Genomic DNA, 21,286 nt, shown 5'->3' on the forward strand with positions numbered 1-21,286 from the left:
TACGCCCACAAAAAAAGGAAAAAAAAAATCCCCAAACCAATTTTTAATGAGCTAAATACAATAAACAAATAAGCCGCTATGCGCGGTCGAGGCTGCTTAGGCCGATTTTGAGTCCTAGCAGAAAACAAGACAGCGGAACATGTTTTGCAAAAGCAGGACACTTCACAGAACAGTTACTACTGAATTTGGTCAAAACATTTTCTGATGCATTTTCCTCAAATACTCAACAACAGACACTCAAACTTGAAACAATTGTTACCACGTACTAGTTCAGGACAACAATTTTGTTGCTGAAAATAACTTAAATCTTTGTTGCCTATTTTTCTGGCTTACGTCATTGAAAATGAGGGCTTTCTCGCCATATTTAAATAAGTTTGAGTTGCATCAGCTTTTAAGGAAATTCATTAATGACAAGATGCTACAAGTTTGTTCACGTCAACCGGAAACAGTTAACATGCTTCATCATTCAGTGTGACGTCATCAATAAATACTTTTGACAGGCCGCTGCATCAAGACAACGTACAAAAACACAGGAAAGGAAACGAGCAGAGTCTCCTTCAAAATAAGACAGGAGCATCACAGTCTGTTTACCTGAGACGGACGCCCGTGACGCCAAGATGGAGGCCACGGGAGCGCGCGTGTGCGCTTTGCATTGTGGGTAACAGCAGGACCGCCCGGCGCCAGCGCACACTTTGACATTTTGGTTGCGTTTATGCAGTGGTTCTCAAACTAGATGCGGCGCACCCGGCGCGCTACACGTTGTAAAAGTAGTCGGCCAGGTAGTCCTTGAGCCTGTTGGGCAGCGGCAGGTCACCGAGACGCCGCGCGCTCCTGCTGATAGCCACGCGGCTCAGGTGTTGCAGCGGCGGCACGGCCACGTAGGCGGGGCGGGTGAGGAGGAGCGGGACCGTCCCGTTGGGCGGCGTGCCGGCCGCGGCGTCGGCGCTGCGCGACAGTTGCACGTAATGCTCCACCAGGCGCACCACGCTGTCAAACTGTTGCAGTTTGGGCCTGACTGGGAGCGCCGAGTCCAACTTGAACTTGGCGCCGTCGTAGCGGATGCGCAGGTTGGTGGGGCCCGCCGACGTCACGGCGGAGATGGTGAACAGGAAGTCCCTCTGCGAGCTGTCCCGCACCAGGAAAGTTCCCTCCGCCGCGTCCCGCAGGACATCTTTGGCCTCGGTGGCCGTCAGCGCTCCCCAGTACCAGCCTGCGCGCAAACACGGCAAAATCAAACGTGGCGCTGCCGTCGGATACCAGTTGGAGTTGCGACTCAAAATCATCTTTCTACATTGGAAGCGGTGCAAAGGACATTAATTCGTTCCAGCCTTTTTTTCAAGGAGGGGGGCCAGGAGATACTTATCGATGTTGCCTGAAAAAGGGCCCCTGCTAGCTTAACACTAACAAACGCGAAATATTCTTGGTCCTTCACAGTGAACGACTAACATTACTGCAACTTGCGTAGAAGTACTGTTGTTGTGCGTTTGTGTCTGTCTATACGAGAGTACTGCCCCCCGGTGGCCAAGGTATGCACACCAGATGAAGCGGGAGTGGCACAATGGATCGGATTGCAGCATGAAATGAAATCATGATGTACAAACTGTTTGATGCTTTACATTCTTTTTTATGGCGCTATTACTCTGCTTTTATAGTATAAACAAAGAGCTAGTTTTCCTTGTTAGATACCAAAACAAATGTACTTTTGGGGGGTCTGGAATGCCTTTGCATTCATTTCATTGGGGAAAGATGATTTCATTTCTGGGTATTTGAGTAATGAGCGTGGTCATGACGAAATTCAACTTGCATCTGTCAACAATGTCAAGGCACGATGTTGAAGTACGTTGGGACGTTTCATTCACTTGTCGTCAACTAGCGCGTGCTAACGCGTCGGCGGTGCAGCGCTTGAGCGATACCTGCGTTCTTGAGCTCCTTCACGGCCAAGGCCACGCGCCTTTGCTCGGGCTCCGCCGGGGGGTCGCTCTCGATGGCCTCGCACGACTGGCAGGTCATCGACGGACGCGTCCAACCGGCAGAGCAGACCACCGGGACCGGACGCCTGTGGGAAGCAGCACAACCAGTACTGTGATGTTGATGATGATGACAGTGCAAGAGATCAGATGATAATGGCATTGGGCTCAGCTTTTGACTTGGACTTGATCCTGGTGCTATCAGGAGCACGTGGAGCAAGTTTCTGGATCAGTGTGCATTTGATTTCACGAAACCCTGACTTGTGGTTACTATTGTCAGTTACAGAGGGGGGCCACGTGCGTGCTTGTGGCCACCCCACTAAAACATTTCTGGCTACGCCCCTGATACCGGCTGCTAGCTGTTAGCTTGCTAAAGGCAGACACACTCATCCAGATCCGTGTCGCGTGTCTCGATGCTCACCGAGGCTCTCGTTTGTCTTCACCGTCGCAGCTCCAAACGTCCTCAGTGCGCACGACTAGCCGTCAACATTTGGTGTCCTCAGTCATCTTGTCGGTTTCCATCTTGGTATGCGTCCTTTTATAACAGAGCAGCCTCGCGGAACGCCAGTTGGGCGTCGAGGTGCGCCGACATGCTGCTCGGAGGCCGAACACAGCAGCCAAAAAGCGACTTGAACGCGACAAAAGCGAGCCAAGGCAGCGCAGATCTCGACGCTTCTCAAGCTCAGCTCCTCTTCCAGGAACTTTCCAGGAACGCGGTCACGTGATCCAACCACGACGATCCATTCAAACGCTCCAATCGTGTGTGATCGAGGCAACAAACCGAACGGGACTTGAGCTACGCATACACGAATAAATATTTGGAAACCACTCGAAACGTTTTTTGGAGCAAACGTCGACAGCGCGCATTCAAAACAAAACTCCCAAACGAAACGGCCAGGAATGGCGCCGGTGGAAAGTTTAGCTGCTTTGCCAGCCGCTAAGCACCGAAGAAGAGAGTAAAAGTGCGATGGTAAGAATGACCAGCAGGCGGCAGTATGTCATGTTTGCAGCGCCTCAATTCGACGTGAGACGGAAGTAGCCTACAAAAGGAAACGAAGGAGGCTTTGCCCGGGAACTTTGACATTTGAAGGCACTTTGTTTATTCGTTTCTTTGCGTGCTGCGTCGAGTAAGTTGTTCATCTCCATGATTTTTGACAACTCTACTCTCTGCTACTTCGTTGAAATAAGCGTCGCTGTGGGTTTACACGTCTTTTATCTGAGTACTTCAACCGTCACGCCGGCGATGATAAGAAGCATACTAGCAAAGTCAGGCACACGATTTGTCTTCAAGCCATTTTGTTTTTGCATTTGTAAACCGGACTAGTTTAGTCTAGACTGAGAGATACGCTCGTCGAAGCATGCGCCGTCAAACCCCTGCCCTGAAATTGGCGTGTGTGTGTGTGTGTGTGTGTGTGTGTGTGTGTGTGTGTGTGCGCGCGCGCGCGTGCGTGCGTGTAGCGAGAGCCGGTGGCCCCGCTGCACACCGCAGTCATGGAGTCGACCGAGAGCCGATTCGCTCACCTGCTGCAGCCCATCAGGGACCTGACCAAGAACTGGGACATGGACGTGGCGGCCGAGCTCAACGACTACCTGGAAGAGGTCGACAACGTTTCATGGCAAACACACAAGCAACCATGATGGTGTTGTGAACGCGTGCGTGTGTTGCAGCTGGACGAGATCTGCATCACGCTGGACGATGGCAAAATCCAACTCAACTTTGCGGAGGCGGCGTTGCTCATCCAAGGTTCTGCCTGCATCTACAGCAAGAAGGTAAAGTGCAAGACGGACATTGAAGGCTTTTTGAGTGGCAAATGTCTGGCCGGGCTCCAACGTTGGTTCGGGTTGAGTGTTCTTGAACGAGAAAGACCAACAAACGTTCAGCAAAGAAATCACACCGCGCTAATCAAGGCTGCCGACCTCACCGAACGTTTCATTCCGTTTCTTCGTTTTCATCCAAACATTTCATTTATTTGTGGGCAAAAAGAGAAAACAAACACTCAATTCTAATAAAGACAAAGTGTACCATAACTGCAATGTCTCGGGGCTGGCTTTCCTGTCTGCAGCAAAACGTTGAGGTGAACTTAAGCGTTCCCCATAATGCCAGATGGCATCAAGACAAGACCATCGTCTTGCTCTACATGAGTGCCCTCTAATGGCCACCTGTGGGATGACCAAGCAACATCCAACCATCATATCGGATGAGGAAATAACCAATTTTGTGCTGTCCTGTATGTGACCATGACGACGATGTTGCAGGTGGAGATGCTGCACAATTTGGTCTTCGAAACCTTGGACTACATCCGAGACAAGATCAACAAGTAAGCCACCCGTCAAGTCCGCCTTTCAACTTGCTCTAATTGTTTGGTTTTTTTTTTTTCCTGGTTTGTTTTTCGGCTGACAGACCGAGAAAAGAAGCGGCGGCGCGTGACGGCGCAGCGGAGCACCGGGATGATGATGTTGATTACTACGACAACGTGAGGAACAGGAAGTGTGCCACGTGGGTGGCAACAGCTGGACTAAGTTTCTTTCTTGTCATCGTTGCAGTTTTGCGAACAGGAGGTGGAAGCGGCCGCCTGGGTGGACAAGCCCAAAGTCGGCGCGGTCAGATCTCACTCACTCACTCACTCACAAAAACACCAATGCACAACTCACAAGTGACAAACACACTTGTGCTTAAATGTCACACACACACGGACACAGATGACAACTCGTTTGAAAGGGCACAACTGGGCACGGAGACGCGCACACGCACACACCTGGTCCCGTTTGTGTGAGCTGTCAGTCAAAGCGGCTGCCGCTGTTGTCGTTGCAGCCGGTGAAGGTGATTCCCCTGCCTCCGCTGTCTCTGATTCGTCCTGAAAGTCGAGACAAGCACAAGTTTCCTCTCATCAGGTGGGCCCACCGAGTCTGTGAACGCCACAGCGGGCGGGCTCCAGGTCTTCATCTGCGTGTGTGCTTCGTCAGTGCCAAAGGTGAGGTGGTGTGTAGCCAAAAGGACTTCCGCATCAACACTTTCCTGCCGGGACTTGATGGCTTGATCCGTCTGACCCCGCCCTCCTCCGCCGCCGCCGCCAGCGCACCTCTGCAGGATGCCGGTAACACACGCACGCACGCACGCACACACGTCATTATGTGGCATCCGTCCATCATCCCTTCTGTGCCGCGTCAGGTGTTGTTGACTTCCCGACCGGCGATCACCAAATGGCGGCAGACGGCCCCGAGCAGAGCTTTCTTCCTGCGGATGGCGCCATGGAAGTGGAACAGGAAGTAGACGAGCACGTCCAGAGGCAGCAGGTCGGCCCGTCTGCGTGCGCGCGCGCGTACGTGAGTGCGTTTCCATCCCTGTGCTGTGCTGCGTTCAGGCTCCACGTCGGGAAGAGTGGCAGGTTGTCCCCACGGCTGCGGTGGCGGCGCCCCCCGCTGTACGGTGACCAAACTCATTGCCGTGACCTTTTGGCCACTCGAGTGCGTTGACGTTGTCCGCTTGTCGTTTCAGTGCAACATGTGGGCGCTTCACGATCCGTACGCCTCGCTGGGGGGGGACAAACCATTCAAGTCAGGTACACCTTGAAGGGGGGGGGGGGGGGGGGGGGGGGGTGCTCGGGTCAGAAGTGGACTTGACCGGTTCTCTCGCGGCTTGCTCCAGGAAAGACCTACAAGGTTCCGGCCGGTCTGGACGACGAAGGCAAGAGGAAACGGCAGGCTGAGCTTCCCTTGCAGGACTTCAGGACCTGGTTCAAACAAACATGTCAGACGCGCACGCACGCACGCACGCACGCACCTGCTCCAAGCGTCCACTGGCATCTTTTGCCTTCTCACCACCTCAACGCTTCCTCTTGTTGCAGACGATCCTCCGGAATGCAAGCTCAGGAGAGGACCCGCCTGCATCGGTAGCTCTCATGCGCTAACATGACTTTGTTTGACTGCAGACCTCAACTACATTTATAAGTGGCGCCTGAGAAGCAAGGTCAAGACGACAAGCGGCGCTCACGCTTTGGACGACGACTATATGACGAGGCTTCTGGAGCCCGAGGACGCAAAGGAACAAGAAAAGCACCTGGACCCCATGGAGGAATTCGGTCAGCACCACCTTCTGGGTAACACGCACGTATGCACACCTGAGTGTGAACAAAGTGTGTGTGTGTGTAGAGGCCGACGACGACGAGCAAGTGGAAGCGCTCGAGGCAGGAGGTGACGACGCGAGTCTAGGTGAGTTGAGACGACGGATGGACCGATTCCCGACTTGATGCGTTGTCAACGTTGGTTTGCAGAGGCCCGGCTGAGTTACCAGGACCTGGTCACTCTGCGAGTGGTAGGTGATGACGTCACGCCTCACGGCGAGCCACCCAGGCTAACGCGCGCGTCTTTAGGAGCAGATGGCGAGGAACTGTCGAGACTACAAGCAGCAGACGGCCTTGTCGCGCCGCGTCAAAGAGTGGGAGGAGTCTATCCGGCCCAAGCTCCTTGAGCAGGTGAACTGCCGCCATGGCGTTCGCCATGGCCACCTTTGCCCTGCTGACGCCGTTTCCGCCGGCAGGAGGCGCGGGCGCCGTTCGACATCCACCGGTACGGCGACAGGGTGGTGTCGGCGTTGGACGGCCTGGGCCGGCGCCGCGCCTTCTCCGCCATCGTGCAAGGCCTGGACAACTCTGAAGCCTGCAGGTTGCTGCTGGCGTCTCTGCATCTGGTAAGCGGGCGTGACGTCGCGCTGACGCGGCCGCCACATCACATCACGGTGGCGCGTTTCAGGCCAACGAGCACACGGTGGCCATCGACAGCGCGGCGGGTCTGGAGGACAGCGTGGACTCGATGGGCTTGACGCTGCTCAGCGAGGTTTGCGGCGGCGTCGACAGGTTCCAAGACCTCCCCGGTCTTCGCCCTCCTCGGCAAGACGACGGCGAGCTCCGGCCTGCGCCATGAAAACGCGGCGCCATTGAAGAAGAAAGAGCGAGCAAGCAGAAGCGAGGCAACCGGCGGCACCTTCAATTCTTGTTTGAAATGAACACAGAGGAGCTTCAGTGAAAATTAAACATGGGAGTTGTTTTGAAAAGTTACCAAACTTGATTTGCTCTCAAATCAATTGCCTGGCAGCTCCCTGGAATGTTTTGGTTCCATTTTAAAACATGTCTCAGATTTTTAATCAAATAAATTTCATTTATGAGTATTTTGTATTCAACAAACCTGGTTTCAATAAACATTCTTTCAACAAGGCGACACTATTTTTCAAGACATTGATGCCGATATTTTTCCTCTCACTGAAAATCATTATTTTCAGTCGCTCTACTCGATACGTCCAATTTAAAAATGCAGGAGTGGAAATAACAGCTGCAGTTGTGCGAACTATTTCATACTTGACCACCCCGTGTTAGTCTATTTTTCCTAGATTTACGGTATTTTGTCCAAAAAATGGACAACACTTTGGAGTGTTATAACTAAGTCATTTTTGAATATTTTGCACACACTCACGCACCCCTCTTTTAGCAATTCCAACAATCGCTGACTGTTTTTTACAATTGGAGTCAATGGGACAACAAAAAAAAAAAAAAAATGGACATTTTAACAACCTAGTGTAAATCTGCTTCTCCCATATGCAATAATTTCGAAGCATGTTTTAACAACCCTGGTGAAGCATCTACTGACAAATCTCTTGAAACGTTCTCAGGATTTTTTTATTCTATTATTTTCCAAGGATGTCTGCTCCGATATGCGATCGCTTACCATTCAACGTTTCCGATGAGGAATCTTTGCAAAATGCCCCATCTGACTTGGCCATGGCGATTTACCGGCGGCGCGATTGCACCTTTAGTCAGGCCGGCGTTGCAGTTTGCCGTGCTCGGCCATGTGCCGGCGGACGCTTTGCACAATGTGCTCCTCGTCCTTCAGCCGGTTGTAGTAGTCGACCAAGAGTCCGTCGGGGCCCAGCAGGTAGATGAGGACCGAGTGGTCCACCAGGTAGTCGCCGTCCTGGTCGGGCGGGCCGCGGCTGGCGTACACGCGGTAGTCGCGGCCCGCCTCCTGCACCTCCTCCGACGTGCCCGTCAGTCCCACCTGCCGGTTCAGAAAGATTTCAACTTGGAAACGCCACAGACGCATTCAATTTGCTTCACTGCAACAATTTTTTTTTTTTTTTTTACCCCATTCCCCACTTCTTGGCATTTTTGGGACCTGATCCCCACTTATTCATGATCGTATTGGTACACAATCTCACGCAACTTTTTTAAAGTCAGATCCCATACGTATGTTTTTGGGGACCCCGTCTCCATGTATTGGAATGTTTTCTTTCTCCAATCCCCCACTTATTTGCATTATTTTGGAGAGCCGTGTAGGTATGTTCCATCCCCATTTTGTCACTTGCCCGCGTGTATCCCCACGGGAAGTTTCCGGCTTGGAAAATTTTCAAGTAGCCCTACCAGTCGAGGGTGAAAGTCTTTGACGTAGCGGGCCAGGGCGTCGACGGGGTCGCGCTCGGGGTCGACGGTGATGAAGAGCGGCTGCACGGGCGGCAGCGAGGCGTCGGCGTCCAGCCGGGCCACGGCGGCGCTCATCTTGTCCAGCTCGTCGGGGCAGATGTCGGGACAGCGCGTGAAGCCGAAGTAGAGCAGCACCCAGCGGCCCAGGAAGTCCCGCTTGGTGCGGCGCAGCCCGTTGTGGTCCACCAGGTTGAAGTCGCCCCGACCCAGTGCCACCCGCCGCAGCTGCTCGACGCGCGTCCGCAGCTCCTCCTGACGCTTCTCGGCGGCCACCCACGCCCACGCCGCCAGCAGCCCGCCGCCCAGCAGTAGCGTCACCGCCACGCGCGTCCTCAGCTTCAGCTTGGCCGACGATCGCTCACCTTGAGACAAGAGGCGGGCTGGAGGCGGCGGCGGAGGAGGAGGAATTCTGAGCGGACCCCCCCGCAACGACTTCCTCGGCCGCAAACCTCCACGGAGGTCCGCCGCAAGGCACCGGAGTGCCAGCAGCATCCTGAACACAAGGCAGTCAGAAATATGTCGCATTCTGAAATGGGTCCATCATTACAACTGGAGCTTCCGCAAATCTGACTATTAATTCATCTAAACTATGAATCGACAACAATTTTGATCATCGTTTCACGGACCTCATTTACCTTTTTTCCGGATGCGTCATAGCTATAAATAAGGCATCTTAAAACCCGTGTTGCGCAAGCTTCCAGAAGTCAAACTTAGAAACAACAAATGCAAAATTGATGTGCTCGAAAAGGTCAAGACAAAATCAGCGTCAAAATACATTTGGGGACACGTAAAGCCATCGCTGATTCAAGTGTACTGTTGACCAATGTTATCTTTCAAAATAAAATTTGTACTTTGAAAAACAATCATTTTTGCTCTCTTTCCGACGCATGTCACACACCAAACCAGGAGCTGAATCACGACCGATTATTTTTGTGCATTTCCTACACTGACAATTTGAAATGATTCCGTTGAATTCCGTTTGGGAATGAAATCCAATATATTGAGGGGATAAATCAACAGGTTAACAATTATTAAAATAATCGTTATTGTCATCACAACTAATTAAACTATGTCAGTTTAATTTGTAAATAATGTAAAGTGCCTCGAATAAATCACCTTTTAACATTTTTTTTTCTCGAGACACGAATGCAGAAAAATGACAATTCTATCCAGTAAGCAATTTTGTCATGGGAAATGATGTCAATGTCGCTGCTAAGTTAGACGTGTTGCCCTCATCCCCTCAGCTAAGCGTTCGATGTTTCGGGCTTGAGAGAAGTTCAGACTTACTTTGTGTCACTTCCACGAGGAGCCACTCGCACAAAAACAAGAAACAAAGAAAAAGGACGCTCTCATTTACTGCTGGCAGTCATTAGCACGATGCTAGCAGCTGCTGCTTGTTCTTCCTCGAGTTAAATGGCGGCGGTGAGCTACCAGCGTATATCCACATTAGCGCTACCTACAGGACTGGAATGCTTCGTCTTTTTTTTTTTTTTTTTTCGCGGGTGCGAGCAAAAACAGCTTGCCAAGAGAGCGTCAACACACCACAAGACGACGGCGACGTCTCGGGGGGTCCTTTCCTTTCTCGCGCTTTGCGCGCAAGCGGGCAAGAAAAGAGCACACGAGTTCAGAGATTGTGTCAAATGTTTAATGTCAGTGCAAGTGCCCAAAGCAACCACCAGGGGGTGTCATTGACAGAAGATCAACTCAAAGTCAACAAAAGACCAAAGTCGACTTGTTTGTCGGTGTAAAGTGCTTGATGGTAGAAAAACCAGTCAAATAAATACAACATTCAAAACAAATAAATTACAACGCACGTTGGAATCAAAAGAAAATATTTCATTTTCACGTCACTTCCTATTCTACTGTTTTCTATATACACAATAAATATCCATCTTGTTCTTTCCTTTTCTTTCCAAACAGCAAGACGACTGTTTAGGGGTCCTCGCCGCTCACCACAGGGTCCTGCACAAAAAAAAAAAAGACAATTAGTAATGATGTTCATTGACATGAAGACTTTATTCAATACAACAATTCACTTCTTTAAGTGAAGACGAAAAATGCATTCATCAATACAAATTTGTTGATATCTTGAATGAATTCAACAACACTAAGACGGGCCTTCGCCTTGTGTAATCTAAAAGTATAGCTTAGGCGCCACGTGCGGCATCTTGGTGTTGAAGCGAGTTGAAGAGCTTTGCTGCCGATTTTGTCCCATTTGTCAAGTAGTTAGGCTGATGCCGATGCTGCCACTGACCTGCGCTCAGAGCAGCTTCCCCCGCCGCCACGCCGGAGGCCAGCCGGGAGCGGCGTCCGGCGAGCGGGCCCTCCTCTTCCTCTTGTCGGCGTCCCTCCTCTTGCCGGGCCGCGCCTTCTTGCGCCGCTTGGCGTCCTTCAAGCCCTTGTGGGTTTCCTGCGGCAGGTTGGTGGCCGGGCGCTCCTCGGCCGACCAGTCCGACGGCAGGCCCTTGCCCGGCGGGGGCGGGGCCTTGGAGAGCGAGGGCGGGAGGGCCGGCCCGGCCTCGGGGAGCGGCGGCGGCGGCGGCGGCTGGCGGATCTCGGCCGTGTGGACCTCGTCCAGGAGCTCCTGCAGCCACATGCGGCGCTTGAAGTCCTGCAGCGTGCGGCCCTTGTCGTGCATCAGCTGCGCGTGCGTCACCGAGCGCCGCCTGAGCAAAAGCAAAGCACAAGAGTGGCCGCGTTTGCCAGGCACAAGCGACGGCGGGAGGCGAGGCGCTCCCTCCCTCCCCGTGGAAGCAAAGGAGCGGCGGGAGAGCAGAAAGAAAAGCGGGCCGGGGTCGCAAGCTCAACTTTGGCTTCTTTTCACACTTTGAATAATCACCTCAACTTGTTTTGGACTCATTCCTGCCAAGATCAAAAATCAAAACATTTTCCTTTTCAACTCGTCGCACTAGTGCAACTTTTTCTTGTCATGAGTGTTTCTGTTGATTTGGCGAGCGGCGCCGCGGCCCGCCAGGCGCTTCTCCGGCGGCGGCGGCGGCAGCAGCAGCAGGAGAAGAGCCGACGGCAGCGTCCGCTCCGCTTTGATTCCGTCCAGATGGGCCGAGGCGGCGCGTTTCTCCTTCTTCCTTTCCTTCTGTTGCGCGTCTTAGCGCTGTTATCTTTCCCGCCGGCCGGCCCGGATCGAGTTTCTCAACTGGCTCAGGGCGCCGGGCTCCTAAACAAACAGCGCGGCCGAGGGCGGGGAGCCCGCCGAGCCTGGGAACCCCGAGCCGGCGCGCTCTGAGCACACAAACAGCAAAAACACGGCCGGCGCGCCCCCGTCGTCCGGGACGGGCCCCCCCCCGGGGCACCGTCCTCAAAGCGGGCTGCCGCTTCCTGGCCCGGAGGAGCCTCAGCGGGACGCTCCGGAACTCGCCGCCCGGCCGCCCGCCCGCCCGACGTTGGCGCTCCGTCGCCTGGCTCTGGCACACTTTGAGGCTTGGCCACCAGATTTTCTCCCCAAAACGACGGCTTTTTCTTGCAAAATTGGCTTTTTAAAAAACACGTTTAAACGGTAAAATGACGACTTTGTACCTAAGACTGGAAGTTTCTTTTTCTTGTGAAGGTTGAAATGATTTTCGTCACTAGTGAGCGGACGACTTTCACTTCTTTTCTTCCGGCTGACCTTTTCTGACAAAGCGCTCGCTTTTGCAATTGTGACTCATCGTTTGGTTTGCGAACGACGGCATTTGCGTTGAGATTGAATTTTTCAAATACAATCAAGCCATTTCCCACTTGTTCTCTTTGGACTTTTTTCCTTCTTCTGGGGTGTCGCCCCCCCCGCCGGGTGAAAGTGCGGCAGCGGCGGGCGAGGCGCGAGGAAGAGGAGCCGCGGAGGCGCACGAGACGACGGCGGAGAGCAACTTACATTCTGGCGTCGGCGGGTCGGGCCCGGTTGGCGTCGGGCGAGCAGAGCAGGAAGGCGGCCAGGAAGAGGGCGCCCGCGCCGGACATCTTGGCCGCACGCTCCTGCCAACCGGAGAGAGAGAGAGACAGAGAGAGAGATGAGGTGAGGTGAGCTGAGCTGAGCTGAGCTGAGCTCGAGCGCAGACGAGCAAGAGCGACGAGCTGCTCGGCAGCAAACTTACGTTCCGTCCGCGGACTTGGTCACAGTTAAAGAACAACAAAAAAAGTTCCAAGGAGGAAAGTCAGGCTGCAGATCCAAGAGGACGACGACGATCTTCTCCTCCTCGTCCTTTTTCTTGTGCCGTGTGAACTTGAGCAGACTGCACGTGTGTGCGTGCGAGTGCGTGTTTCCAGATGTTGCGCGGATGCGGGAATGCCGCGAGCGGCTTCGGGACCGTCGGGAGAGCGTCCGGGCGGGCGGGCGTTCGGCGAGGGGCGGAGCCTCAGCGCCGGGGGTGGGGGGGGGGTTAATGGAGGGGCGGCCTCAAGGAGGTTTCCATGCCGACCATCCGTCCTGATGACGCCCTCCGCCTTTCAGCGCGCGTCCGCATTCCAGGTGCTTAAAAGTCATCATCTGCCTCACTTGAAAAAAGTCCAACCGTTTTCAGCCGACCCCCCCCCCCCAAAAACACACTGCGAGCGCGCGCGCACACACAGCTGAGCTGTGGGTGGCGCATGACATCACCTCGGCGGTGGTCCCGGCCGCTTTGTTGGAACGGAGGGAGGAAGGCCGCCGCCCCCGCCGCCGTGAGAGCAAGAAGAAGAAGAAGAAGCGGCGCCGTGATGCTAATGCTGCTAATAATGCTAATTGACACGGCCGGTGATGTCACGATGGCCATCTGACGTTAATGTTCAATAACGACCAAATGACTCAAGCGGCGCACTAACAACGATCGCTACACGTTACGTAACGTGATCATCTTCATCCTATTTACGCTCACACGCCTCCAACAGGAAGGACGAACCAATTGACACGCAGAGTGCTCCTCCTCCTCCTGCGTACATCCAACATGGCCTCAACGCAACGTAGACGTGCCGTCTTCAACTCGCTGTTGAGCAGAATTCGACTTGCCAAGCAACTTCCTGTTAGCAGTCTCCAACTTCCTGTTAGCCAGCCTTGAACGTTCTATTTGGCAGTCTTTGAACTTCTTGTTTGCGTCGTCGTGGAAACGAGGGCAGACACTTAATCCAACATGTCTGCTCTTTGACGGATCTATTTTTAGCAGCATGGAAAAACAAGACTTCTTGCTGCTTCATCAGGGCGCGCACGCGCACGCACACACACGCGCACGCACACACCACCAAGATGGCGTCCTTCCGCTGAGTCAGCGTCGTCGCAGCGCTGCGGCCGAGCAACGCGACACCTCCGCACAAAGCCACGGAATGGAGAGCGGGAGCAGGACCAGAATCAGGCTCGCGAGCGCCCGCTGGCTAGTTAGCATGCGGCGCGCCAAGGTATGCCGCTTCCGTGACGGCGGTGGGCGGGGCCAGGACGAGGCGCCGCCGTTTGGTTCGGCCGCCGCCAACTTGCGCGGATCGAGGAGGCGGGAAAGTTGACGACGTCACGAGGCGGAATATTCCGCGACGTCACGTAATTACGGCCAAACGTCGTCATGTTCCTGACGCGTCACGCGACCAGCAACGCGCGACACCTGGCGGCACGCGTCCATCAAAGCGCTGGCGACGGGCCGACGCCGACGCGCCAGACAGACGTGTCGGCGGCGAACGAGCGTGTGGCCTGCTAATGAGCTAACAGTTGTGGTGCGCTAACAGGCTAACAAGTGAAGTGTTGCGGTGGGCCGGGGCGACGCTCAAAGGATGCGCGCCGCCGCTGCCGCCTCGCTAACGGCTTCCAGAACTGTGGAAACTTTTCAAGGCCGCAGAGCAACTTGGCGCTCGCAGCCTGCGTGCGTGTGCGTGCGTGCGCGCGTGTGTGTGTGTGCGCGCACGTCTGTGGGTTGGTGTGCAGTAATGAGTTTGTGTGCAACAGCAAGGGTGCGATTGATTGTATGCGCCATGAATTTTAAGAGTGTGGGTTTGTGTGTGCGTAATAACCACTTAAAAGTGTGCACTTTGGGAGAGTGCGATTGTGCGAGAGCGCGTTTGTGTGCGAGAACGTAATCATGAGCGCGTGTTCTCGCGCCGGCGGGTGCCAATGAGGCCAACGCGTCGGCTGCGTGTCGTGTTTCTGGGGGTGTGCGTGCGGCGCCGGCCGCGCGAGCGAGCGCCTTGAACTTCCTGTGACGCCACACAGTCAAACAAAGCGGCCGTGCCTTGTGGGGAATTCCCCGGATGGCAAACGGGCAAGATGGCCGCCAAGGCGTTGGGTCAACATTGACACTGCGCTCCACAAACACTCTTATCACGTCACCCAGGAAGCGGGGCGAGGCCGTGACGGCGAGTCACATCAAAAATTTTGACTGGCATGTTGGAGACTTCCCGTTTGCCACATTTCAACTTCCTGTTCACCAGTCCTCAACTTCTCTGGACTTGAAGTGCCTCTTGCCAACCCTGTTTTATGGCTGCCCACACTCGGCATTAGCATTAGCATTAGCATCAGCAGCCCCTCCTACACGCTGGCCTCATTCCAGGCTTTCATTGCGCACGCCGATGTCACGGCAAGCTCAAATATTTCGTTGCTCGGACGGCGGACCCCCTCGGAAGTCTTTCTGCTCATTTTCAGGCTCATTTTCAAGTGTTTTGATCGAAAGGTTACTCCTTCAGAGAACCTCAGAAAATATGAAAGACCTTCCGAGCTCAGCACCACCAAGTGCATCAAGTCGAGCGGTGTGTAATCTCACAGCCGTGAGTCGTACGCGCTAGTAGGTGGTCGCTCAGCTCACTGCGGCTAACCTGTGAATGTAAACGGGGAGCTGGAAGGAGCGGTTTGGAAAGCAATTAAAAACAATGCGAAACCAACAAAAAAGATTTGAAAGAGCGATAAAAAGCATTTAAAAAAAAAAAAATCATCAAAAGACAACAAACGGCAGGATGTGGTTGGAGACGCTGCATGAGCGTCACCAAGGAAGCCAATGAAACAGAAAGGGGGTGGGGGGGCACTATTATTGGTAGTCAGGACAAGAGCATCCGCAGACGCATCGCCACAGCCATGCCAATGTGCAAAAAGGAGCTCATGATACCTTCGCATGCTTGCGACAAGCTAGCTTGCGGCACGCTAATGCTCGGGCGGGATTCCAGCCAGCGCAAGGGACAGCATGTGTTGCTCATTTGGAAGCCAATTGCTTCTTCAACGTCACATTTGGACTTTTGAATGATGACAAATAAAGGCCAATTGCAAGAAAAACAACAACAAGGAACGAGTGAAGAGGGGGGGGGCGTACGTGGGCATGTCGTGATGTTGGACGCGTTCGGGGGACATCCCAGAATCCCTGTCTGCACGCCCATGAAGATGTCGACGCACAACCACACACATGCGCGCACGCAAACATTAACGCACACACACAGCCAACCAAACAAGCACCAACCCACCACAGACACACGCTCCAAATTTGACACACGCCATCAGTCACACAATAACAAACACGTCAACACACATTCAAATACACAAACAGATGTGCGCACACAGTGACAGGCGCAAGCACGCACGCACACGCAGACAGTCTAAAAATAAAAGTGTGTCTTTTTCAAGCATGTGGCTTTTAATGTCAGCGCGTAAAAGAGAGTTTCTTGTTCACAGCTTGACAGGAAACCACAACACACACGCCTCAGTGGCCGCAACGCCCTCCAGGCGGGCGGGGGGGGGGGGGGGGGGGGGGTCAAGAGGTGTCGGGGGGGGGGAAGCAGATCCAGACTCCTTCCGACAACATGCGCACCATCGTTGGGGAATGAGGCAATGAGGGCCTAGCCAAAGCTAGCGCTACGGGCGCTATCTGCAGCTAGCTTGTTTTGGTACTCTCGGACCCGCGCGGACAACCGTGCGGCTTTGTCGGCTCCAAAATTGGCTGCCAGCGTCTTTCACCAGCGACCACTAGCCTGGGATGATGTGGCTTTTGTGAACACATGGGCCTTGTGGTTAAACTTTTTTTTTTTTTTTGCAATGTAATGTTGCCGCGGTTGACCCTCTCAGCGGCAGCTAGCACGGACTCTAACGTCAGACTGGGTCACTGCATTGTGTCGGGGGGGTACATGGACTGAAATTGCCGTCCGTCAAAGTGGCCCCGGGCCGGGACAAAGCCAGAGAAGAGCCGCGAGCAGCCCGGGCCACTTTGCCGGCTATTTGGATTTTGGAGAAGAACAATTGCACACAGGTAAGAAGACTTGCATCACCTGCAAGCCAGGAAAGGCGCCTCGTCCCCAACGTAGCGGCCGGCCCTCGTCTTCCATTGCAGTCGGCAGAGCGGCTGGACGGGAAACCAATGTGGATGGGCGTGAGCGTTGCCTCGGAGCTCCCACCTAAAATCAGCCCCCCCCCCCAAAAAAATGGCCGTCAATCGTTTGACAGTTGACCAAATGAATGCAAGAAAGCGGGCGTCGTCCGCCCGTCCGTGTTGTGACTGCGCTGGAGCCACAACGTGGCACTTTTCTGTCCCAGCGCAATGCATGATGGGAGACGCGTTCCTTTTTTCGGAGGTTGGACTTCCTGACATCAGCCAGCAGGCCAAACGCGGCGGCAGCCGGTGCACGCGAGGACGCCGCAGCATTCCGCCAGTCCAGGAATGGGCTCTTTTCTTCTGCTTGCTATTTTTAGCGCTCGCCGCCTCCAAAATGTCGGCCGCCTGGGCGGGCTCCGCTTACCTTTGCGGCGTGGCCTTTCCAGAGCTGGGAAAACGTCACGCTTCGCTTTCAAAACGCAAATATGGGCACAAAACCCAAAAAGCGTGCACGTGAAAAAAAAAATGTTTTGTAACAGTCACATCGTTGGTGTCAGCCGCACTTTGACGACTTGGACTTTGCTTTTCGACAAATCACAAGAAAGGCCACCTTCGTGGCCCGTCGTCGCTGCGGAGTTGACAATGACATTCAATTCGTCACATTTGACGTCGCCAAAGAACAAGCGGCAGCGAGTCGTGCTGGTTAAAGACGTTTGGCAACTCTTTGAAATTGGAAAAGAATTGCTCAATTGGACCCCAAAGTGGGTGACAGCGGGAGGGTGAGGAAGAGGAGGAGGGTGAGGAAGGTGAGGTGGCGGTTGCGGGTGGCGCTCCGCCGGCACATGTGGGAGATCAACAAGACAAGAGGAAGAATGTTCCGTCCTCTTCTGCGGTCGCACTCTTTATTTGGAGAAGGAAGGTCAGGTGTTCTTGTTTATTAGGCCACCCAGGAGACACGCACACACATGCAGCAGCCATGACACCGTCTCCGCTGCCATTGGGCCGCCTCGCTCCCACTTTGCGGCTTTTGTTTTTGTTTTCGCGGGGTGCTTTTGGTTGTTTGCGTTTCCGCCCCGCACTTGATAGAGAAGACCAAAAGGGCGGCGCCGCCGAGGTGAAAACATTCCGCCGGCGTGAGCGAGCGCAAAGAAGAAGTTCAGAAGCCGGACGTTGGCAGGAAATCACAGGCGGCGGCGGTGTTGCGATAGAGCTCAGCGGGATCAGCGAGAGGATGAAGAGCGCCCGCAAACACACACCTGCCCTCGTTAGCCTAGCCTAGCCTAGCTTAGCACCTGCCCGATGTCAACAAAAGCCAGCGCGGATGAAAGCGTGTGGAAAGGTTCCCACTCGGAGGGCGGGAGGAGGGAAAGAATCCCAGTGGGAAGAATGCGAGCGAGCCTTCCCGGGCCGGCCCTTCAAAGTCAGTCTAAACAAAAGCGGGCGGCCAAAGCGCCGCTGCGCTCTCGCGCCTTCGTCCTCCTCGCCGGGTGACTCCCAACTATGTCCTTTTCCAGCATTCCCGTATTCCCCAAAGCTTTTCCTTTTCCAGCACATCTGCGGCAAAGATGAGCCACCCGAGCGAACGCGGCAGCTGGGCCCGGCCCGGCCCGGCCCCCCCCCACCACCCTCAAAGGACAAGTGGACAAACAAAATGGCAGCGTTGTGCAACAAGATGGCGGCGGCGCCGTCGATCGGAACTTCTTTCTTTTTTTCCAACTTCGTGATTGAGCTGGTCATGCCGACATTGAAATGCTCAATGGTTTAAATGTAAACATTCAACTCAAGTTTTCCCAGCAGCCCTGAGCCAAGTCGTCAAGAAACCAACATCGTAAGCTGTCCAAAAAAAGACAATGACTCATTTGGATATCCCAGCATGCCTCGCACGGCTAATGAGCGGCGCTAATGTCCGCAAAAGGTCATGTGACTCCCGCCTAGGCGGCTTCGCTGCGAATCTTCGTCAGCCAGCGAGCAAGTGACGCCCCGCTCTGACGTTAGCAACTAGCCGCTAGCCCGCCTGCGTGCGCGCAAAGTCACTTGAAGGAAGGGCAAGGTGACAGCGGGACTGTCGGCGTGGCCTTTTCAAAACGCGACACCGCGCTGACGCCGATGCAACCTTCGGCGAGGCTCCACCCAATCGCATCCGAAAGCAACAAGCGACATCCGCCGCACTCACGCCAAACGCAGACAACGCCGACATCCACCGGCAACGGTCGAAAGTTTCTGAAAATATTTTGGGGGGCGTGAATGTGGTCATTTCTGAAAAAAATTGGACATTCAAGGGAAAAAAGTACTGTTAGCAGTCTGTCGGTCCGTCCGTCCGTCTCCTTTCTCAGTCATCGTCACGCGGCGATTGCAGGCCGGTCGGGCATGGAGACGGTCGGCGTTTTCCGCACGACCTGCCCGGTCGGCTCCGCTTCCCGTTTGACATCCGGTCCCGATGCTGGGTGGCTCGTTAAGGCCAATTAATCGTCTGCGAGCTAATGAGCGCGTTCCGCTCGCTTAGCGTCACATTAGCCGGCTGACGCGCGCGCTTTCACGCCTCCGCAGTCCCTTTCACCACTCGTCAGCATCCCCGCTTCCTTCCACAGCGGCCATTTTGGACAGCAACAAACTGCTTTTGTCAGCGCAGGCCTCCTGCGTCCGCTCGCCGGGGCGCATTTGGCCAAACGCGCTTGTTCTCCAATGAAGCCCAGACCCGAGCAGATCTTCTGACCCTCGAGCTCGCCCGCCACAAGGCCGGCAGCGGCGCCGCCCCCCAAGCCTCCGTTTGTCACCTCGCGACGTGGGCGTGTCCGACGGGTGTGGCGCGTGTTGGCGGGTCCCATTTGGCTCGCGGGCACAGAATTGGCGTTTCCCTTTCCCGTTTGGAGGCGGGATGTCAAACGTAGCGAGCCAGTCTTCCCCTGTCCTCCGGGCGGCCATCTTACGTGGGGCGGCGGGGCGCGGCGGCCATCTTGTCCATATGTCGCAAGTGCATGTGGAAAGCTTGCGTTTATTTGTGTAACGGCAGGGTTTATTTTTAGAGTGGGTGGGTGGGCGGCCTGGCGGGTTCAAAGGTGCGTTTGGGGGGGGGCACACGCACTTGTGTGTGCGCGCGTTCAAGCGTGAAGGTGAGGAAAGACCTCCAGCGCTCCCACACAAGCATTCCTTCCTTCCTGCCCTTGTGTGGGAATCCAGCCTTTCCATAGTCCGGGTGATGACGAGCTGCTTCTTGCACCATGTCACGCGCGTTTCCACATCGGCGTGTGCGTTTCGCCGTGTTTGCGAGGAGCTGTATGTGTGTGCGCGCACTTCACGCGGCACAGGGAAGGAAGGAAGGCAGGCAGTCCATCTTCCTCCTAATTGCTCGTCCGACAAACCGTACGCCATTGATGAGTCGAGGGTGACATCACGAGCGTGGGCAGGAAGTGGCGCGCGTCACCACCACGACATCACGCCGCCATGCTTTTTCCGTACACGTTGAAAGATTCCCAACATTCCTGCTGAGGTTTGCGGCGGTTCAACGTTTGCTCTTTGTGGTGAGTCATCCTCGCCGCTTCCCGTGCGGCGCGCGTTCGCACACAAAAAGCCGTGTCGCTCCACCGCCTTCATCGGGTCGGACGGCGGGCGGAGGGACGGACGGACGGACTGGTTGGAGCTCCATGAAGACCACGAGGATGCCTCCCAATCTTCCCAAATGCTCGTCCGGCATTCCATTCCGGAGTTGACGCGGCGGGCCAACAAGATTGCCGCCCGTCTGTCCGCCGGTCACGGGGCAAAGATGGCGGCCTCAAGGAAATCCATCCCCATCGTCACCACGACAACGGGGTCAAGCGCGAGTGACGACAAACGTCAAACTACCATCCAACAAAGACTGACACCTCATGCAATTGAAGAGTACCTCCTAGCTTTGCAAGCTTGGGAACATCCGCTTAGCTTCATGCTAGCAAAACGCCGTCGACATGCTAGTGGTTGGCATCAATACTTATTGCACAAGCGATTGGATTGCAGCATGAACTCACCACGCAGTCCGCCGATTCCTTCTTTTGAATTTGGTCTTTGATGAAGGCCAGCGCCGCTCCAGAACGAAAAAAAAACAAACAAAAACTTTGTTTTAGGGGGCTGGAACGCTTTCTTTCCTTTTCGGAAAAACATTTCAGGTAAGAGGGTTTCAGGCAACAATACATCACTTGCCACTTCCTGTCGTCCACCTTGTCCCGCCGTCACTTCCTGTCTGTCCTGCGGCGTACGCGTGGGGGAGCGGCAGAAGCCTCTTCCTGCCCCCGTCGCTGGCCGGCGCCCCCCCCCGCAGGTGCGTTCCCCACGTGTGGAATGTTGTCCGAACTTTGATGTGTCGCTTGTAAACATTCAGCGCATGCAGCTACAAACTCCTGAAAGCACAACAAGACGATGAGGCACACTTTGGCATTGCAAAACAATCACGCACACACACAAACTAGAGTCCCTGTGGCCCCCCTCCACACATGTACACCATTTGCACAAACACACGCACGCACGCATTCCTGTGCTGACTCACACGCAAGCAAGCAAGCGCACATTTTTTTCCCCCCTCACACACATTCACCGTCATGGCCACGCTCACACACACGCGCGCTCGGTGGGTGCAGTTTCT

At 54.6% G+C, this 21,286-nt stretch overlaps 4 protein-coding genes across 11 annotated transcripts; 1 reads left to right on the top strand and 3 right to left on the bottom strand.

Annotated features, from left to right (window-relative positions):
• Window positions 1-28: 28 nt before the first annotated feature.
• socs2 (suppressor of cytokine signaling 2) lies at window positions 29-5,879 on the bottom strand. Of its 2 annotated transcripts, XM_086022288.1 has the most exons (7): window positions 5,787-5,879; window positions 5,625-5,698; window positions 4,724-5,499; window positions 3,683-3,818; window positions 3,489-3,557; window positions 1,914-2,056; window positions 29-1,210 (listed from the first exon to the last, which is right to left on the bottom strand). In XM_086022288.1, the coding sequence occupies exons 5-7, from the start codon at window positions 3,527-3,529 to the stop codon at window positions 753-755; spliced, it is 642 nt and encodes a 213-aa protein (XP_085878414.1). In that variant the 5' UTR covers window positions 3,530-3,557; window positions 3,683-3,818; window positions 4,724-5,499; window positions 5,625-5,698; window positions 5,787-5,879; the 3' UTR covers window positions 29-752. The 2 variants fall into 2 exon arrangements, with proteins under 2 accessions (XP_085878414.1, XP_085878415.1); XM_086022289.1 differs by lacking the exons at window positions 3,489-3,557; window positions 3,683-3,818; window positions 4,724-5,499; window positions 5,625-5,698; window positions 5,787-5,879 and adding an exon at window positions 2,389-2,927 and having other exon boundaries at window positions 1,914-2,058.
• On the top strand, window positions 2,335-7,181 carry ncaph2 (non-SMC condensin II complex, subunit H2). Of its 4 annotated transcripts, XM_086022283.1 has the most exons (19): window positions 3,030-3,162; window positions 3,426-3,566; window positions 3,636-3,737; window positions 4,224-4,285; window positions 4,369-4,441; window positions 4,512-4,568; window positions 4,780-4,859; window positions 4,932-5,062; window positions 5,137-5,261; window positions 5,330-5,389; window positions 5,464-5,527; window positions 5,614-5,715; window positions 5,813-5,857; window positions 5,897-6,046; window positions 6,117-6,176; window positions 6,239-6,279; window positions 6,338-6,439; window positions 6,505-6,654; window positions 6,717-7,181. In XM_086022283.1, the coding sequence occupies exons 1-19, from the start codon at window positions 3,112-3,114 to the stop codon at window positions 6,885-6,887; spliced, it is 1,767 nt and encodes a 588-aa protein (XP_085878409.1). In that variant the 5' UTR covers window positions 3,030-3,111; the 3' UTR covers window positions 6,888-7,181. The 4 variants fall into 4 exon arrangements, with proteins under 4 accessions (XP_085878408.1, XP_085878410.1, XP_085878407.1 ...); XM_086022282.1 differs by lacking the exon at window positions 3,030-3,162 and adding an exon at window positions 2,335-2,937 and having other exon boundaries at window positions 4,780-5,062; XM_086022284.1 differs by having other exon boundaries at window positions 2,951-3,094; window positions 4,780-5,062.
• On the bottom strand, window positions 5,885-9,874 carry sco2 (synthesis of cytochrome C oxidase 2). Of its 2 annotated transcripts, XR_015084729.1 has the most exons (4): window positions 9,725-9,874; window positions 8,378-8,930; window positions 7,686-8,015; window positions 5,885-6,876 (listed from the first exon to the last, which is right to left on the bottom strand). XR_015084729.1 is itself a non-coding variant. In XM_086022285.1 (3 exons), exons 2-3 carry the CDS (start codon window positions 8,927-8,929, stop codon window positions 7,770-7,772), a joined length of 798 nt encoding a protein of 265 aa, XP_085878411.1. In that variant the 5' UTR covers window position 8,930; window positions 9,725-9,874; the 3' UTR covers window positions 7,619-7,769. The 2 variants fall into 2 exon arrangements, 1 of the variants encoding a protein (XP_085878411.1); XM_086022285.1 differs by lacking the exon at window positions 5,885-6,876 and having other exon boundaries at window positions 7,619-8,015.
• A 186-nt stretch (window positions 9,875-10,060) lies between these two features.
• On the bottom strand, window positions 10,061-21,182 carry pthlha (parathyroid hormone-like hormone a). Of its 3 annotated transcripts, XM_086021822.1 has the most exons (5): window positions 20,676-21,182; window positions 16,631-16,756; window positions 12,306-12,406; window positions 10,692-11,103; window positions 10,061-10,399 (listed from the first exon to the last, which is right to left on the bottom strand). In XM_086021822.1, the coding sequence occupies exons 1-4, from the start codon at window positions 20,838-20,840 to the stop codon at window positions 10,698-10,700; spliced, it is 798 nt and encodes a 265-aa protein (XP_085877948.1). In that variant the 5' UTR covers window positions 20,841-21,182; the 3' UTR covers window positions 10,061-10,399; window positions 10,692-10,697. The 3 variants fall into 3 exon arrangements, with proteins under 3 accessions (XP_085877948.1, XP_085877949.1, XP_085877950.1); XM_086021823.1 differs by lacking the exons at window positions 16,631-16,756; window positions 20,676-21,182 and adding an exon at window positions 12,526-12,665; XM_086021824.1 differs by lacking the exons at window positions 16,631-16,756; window positions 20,676-21,182 and having other exon boundaries at window positions 12,306-12,554.
• Window positions 21,183-21,286: the final 104 nt, after the last annotated feature.

Source organism: Filicampus tigris, chromosome 22 (genome assembly GCF_054856515.1).
Source record: "Filicampus tigris isolate MCC_2025a chromosome 22, RoL_Ftig_1.0, whole genome shotgun sequence".
Classification (NCBI taxonomy): domain Eukaryota; kingdom Metazoa; phylum Chordata; class Actinopteri; order Syngnathiformes; family Syngnathidae; genus Filicampus; species Filicampus tigris.